The sequence below is a fragment of the Eimeria mitis genome, genomic scaffold (assembly GCF_000499745.2).
Source record: "Eimeria mitis Houghton genomic scaffold, Emh_scaff854, whole genome shotgun sequence".
NCBI lineage: Eukaryota > Apicomplexa > Conoidasida > Eucoccidiorida > Eimeriidae > Eimeria > Eimeria mitis.
The window spans coordinates 7,784-11,162 of record NW_013576293.1 but is presented as its reverse complement, the minus strand read 5'-3'; the positions used below and the strand labels follow the sequence as shown (position 1 = coordinate 11,162).

The 3,379-nt window shown below is 58.2% G+C and overlaps 1 protein-coding gene across 1 annotated transcript in view; it reads right to left on the bottom strand.

Moving 5' to 3' along the window:
- Positions 1-203: 203 nt before the first annotated feature.
- EMH_0023840 (uncharacterized protein) overlaps positions 204-3,379 on the bottom strand; it is a gene marked incomplete at both ends in the record, with an annotated part of 5,403 nt that continues 2,227 nt past the window's right edge. Inside the window, 2 exons of the mRNA XM_013502207.1 lie at positions 204-835; positions 1,349-2,558. Of these exons, the coding sequence (XP_013357661.1) occupies positions 204-835; positions 1,349-2,558 (1,842 nt within the window). The remainder of the gene's footprint in view (positions 836-1,348; positions 2,559-3,379) is intronic.

Genomic DNA, 3,379 nt, shown 5'->3' with positions numbered 1-3,379 from the left:
GCAGCACTATGTGCTGCAAGTGCAGCAGCACCAAACAAGAAAACGGCAGCAACTAACCAGCAGCAGCAGCTGCTGCTGCTGCTGCTGCTGCTGCTGCTGTTGCTGCTGCTGCTGTGTGTTAAGACAGCAGCTTCATAGGGGGGAGGTTTTGTCTCCCCTTCCTTCCATCCCACTCGATGGTGCTGCTGCTGCTGCTGCTGCTGTTACTGCTGCTGCTGCTGCTGCTCTTGCTGCTGCTGCTGCTGCTGCTGCTGCTGCTGAGAAGAGAGAGGCGGAGAGAGATCTCGCTCTGCTAGGGAGGCCTCGTGGAGGCCGTCGAGGACCCCAACCATCCCCTTTGCTGTCTCCTCGTGCTGCAGCAGCACTTGCTGCTGCAGCAGCACCTGCTGCTGCAGCAGCAACTGCTGCTGCTGCTGCTGCTGCTGCTGCTGCTGCTGCTGATGATGAAGAGAATCCGGAGAAGGACTGGCTTGGCTAGGAGGGCTGTTGCTGCTGTTGCTGCGAGGCGCTTCTACCCACTGCAGCAGCTGCAGCACATCTTGCTGCTGCTGCTGCTGCAGCAGTTGCTGCTGCTGCTGCTGCAACACCTCTTGCTGCTGCTGCTGCTGCTGCTGCTGCTGCTTCGTTGCCGGTCCCTCGCCCCCAGACAGCTCAGCTGGCTGCTGTTTGTTTGGTTGCTGCTGCTGTTGCTGCTGCTGCTGCTGCTGTAGCGGGAGAAGCCTTTCTGCTGCTGCTGCTTCTGCTGCAGCGGAACTAGCAGCAGCAGCAGCAGCAGCAGCAGCAGGTAGTACCCTGACATGAGGGGAGAGAACAAGCGTAGCAGCAGCAGCAGCAACTAAGCAGCAGCAGCTAAAGAAGCTAGATATTTTGGCGGTGCAGCAAGGGTCTGAGTTGCATGCATGTATTTGAATATAGTGCAGCAGCAGGAGAGCAGCAGCAGCAGCAATTTTGCTGCAGAAGAAAGCAGCAGCAGCAGCAGCAGCTCTTGCTGCTGTATGATTGGCTTGTAAAGGCAAAAAGACAGAAGACAAACAAATAATAAAGTGGGGCGATGTATGCATCCATTCGTATAGAAGTGCAGCAGAGACAGAAGAAGAGAGAGGAGGAGCAGCAGGGAACAAAGAGGAGACAGCAGCAAGAGAAAGCCCCACACTAAAGGAGACAAATGCTGCTGCTGTGCATGCAAGCAGCTGCAGCGGCTGAGGAGAGAAATATCGACCCATAAAAAAAGGAAACAGAGACAGCAGCAGTCCCCCACTTAGTTTATATATTATTACGTGCTGCAGTTCTGCTGCTGCTGCTGCTATTTTTGCTGCTGCTGCTGCTGCTGCTGCTGCAGTACTACCACCTGCTGCTATCGATGCTGCTGCTGCTGCTGCTGCTGCTGCTGCTCCTTTCTCTATCACTGCTGCATCCAGCAGCAGCAAACGATAAACACCACGCCCATACACTGCAGCAGCAATTAGTGCAGCAGGAAGACAAACACCAGCAGCAGCACGAGGCAGCAGCAGCAGCAGCTCCTCGTAGCACCGGCTGCTTGCTGCTAGACACCGACCCTCACCTAAACTATACCACAGCAACTCAAGCAGCTGCTGCTGCTGCTTCTCCTGCTCCTGCTGCTGCTGCTGCTCGTCCTGCTGCTGCTCCTGCTGCTCCTGCTGCTGCTGCTGCTGCTGCTGCTGCTGCTGAGGATGCGCTGCATGCGGCAGCAAAGGCCCCAGAAGAGAAGACAGAGGAGACGCAGACACAGAGTCGCCTCCATGGCTCTCTTCTGCTGCTGCTGCTGCTGCTGCTGCTGCTGTCTCTGTTGCTGCTGCTGCTGCTGCTGTTTCTTCTGTCTCAGGCTGCAGCAGCAACGGCTGCAGCAGACCACTGGTCTGCTGCGGGTACCGGGGGCCCCAAGCCGAAGGAGACACTTTTGTCTTCTGCTGCTGCTGCTTCTGCTGCTGCTGCTGCTGCTGCTGCTGCTGCTGCTGCTGCGGCTGCTGTACCTGGTATTGCGTAAACTCTAGGGGGAGTGTCTCCGTCCGCTGCGCTGCTGCTGCTGCTGCTGCTGCTGCTGTTGCTGCTGTTGCTGCTGCTGCTGTTGCTGGACCTCGGCAGCTTCTTGCTGCTGCAAATGGCCATGCACTGCTGCTGCTGCTGCTGCTGCTGCTGCTGCTGCTGATGCTGCTGATGCTGCTGTTTGCGCTGCTATCGGAGAGAGCGTTGGTCTCACTGTCGCTGCTGCCGCTGGCGTTGCTGCTGCTGCTGCTGCTGCTGTTGCTGCTGCTGCTGTTGCTGCTGCTTCTGCTGAAACGCAGAGGACCCCTCAGGCGCGCAGCTTGCTGCTGCTTCCTCCCCCCAGACCGCAGCAGCGGTGCTGCTGCAGCAGCAGCAACAGAGAAAGCAGCATCCTCGTCTTCGGTGCTGCTGGTTTGCTGCTTGCTGCTGCCTGCTGCTGCTGCTGCTGCTGCTGCTAGAGGAGAAAGAAGTGCAGCAGCAGGAGACGGCCTCTTACTACGCCACGCGCTGCTCCTGCTGCTGCGCTCTTCTCTCTGTCTGCTGCTGCTGGACTGCTGCAAGCATCATTGTCTGTGTGTGTATGAGAATGGGGTTTTTGCTGTTGCTCTAGNCTGCTGCTGGACTGCTGCAAGCATCATTGTCTGTGTGTGTATGAGAATGGGGTTTTTGCTGTTGCTCTAGCAGCTGCTGCTGCTGCTCTTGCTGCTGCTGCTGCTGCTGTTGCTGCTGCTGCTGCTGCTGCTGCTGCAGCAGAAGCTGCAGCTGCAGCAGCGGGATCTCTCCTCTGTCTGCTAGCTTGCGGTGTATACGCAGCAGCGTCCTGAGCTTCTGCCGGACAACGAAGGGGTTCTCGCTGCTGCAGCAGCAGCAGCAGCGCAGCAGCAGCAGCGACAGCAAAGCGAAGAGACTAGACAGCAGCAAGCAGCAGCAGAAGACAATGGGGGGGCCCCCCCATATGTCTCCTCGCAGCAGCAGATAAGCAACAAAGTGCAGCAGCAACCGTGCTGCTGCTTCTGTCGTCAGCAGCAGCACGAAGGGCCTAACTGCTGCCCAGGAGAAATGTGGGGTGGGGAGCGAGGATCCTCTGCTGCTGCCTCTTGCTGCTGCTGCTGCTGCTGCTGCTGCTGTTGCTGCTGCTGCTGCTGCTGCTGCTGATGCTGATGATGATGGTGATGACCCCGCAGCAGAACGATTCCAGGATGGGTGCAGCAGCAAATCCTCCTCTTCCTGCTGCTGCTGCTGCAGCAGCAGCAGCTGCTGCTGCTGCTGCTGCTGCTGCTTCTGTCTCCGGTGTCTCCTCTTCCGCCGTCTCCTTTCAGCTCCCTTCCCCCCACCCCTCTCAGCAGCAGCAGCAGCAGCAGCAGCAGCAGCAGCA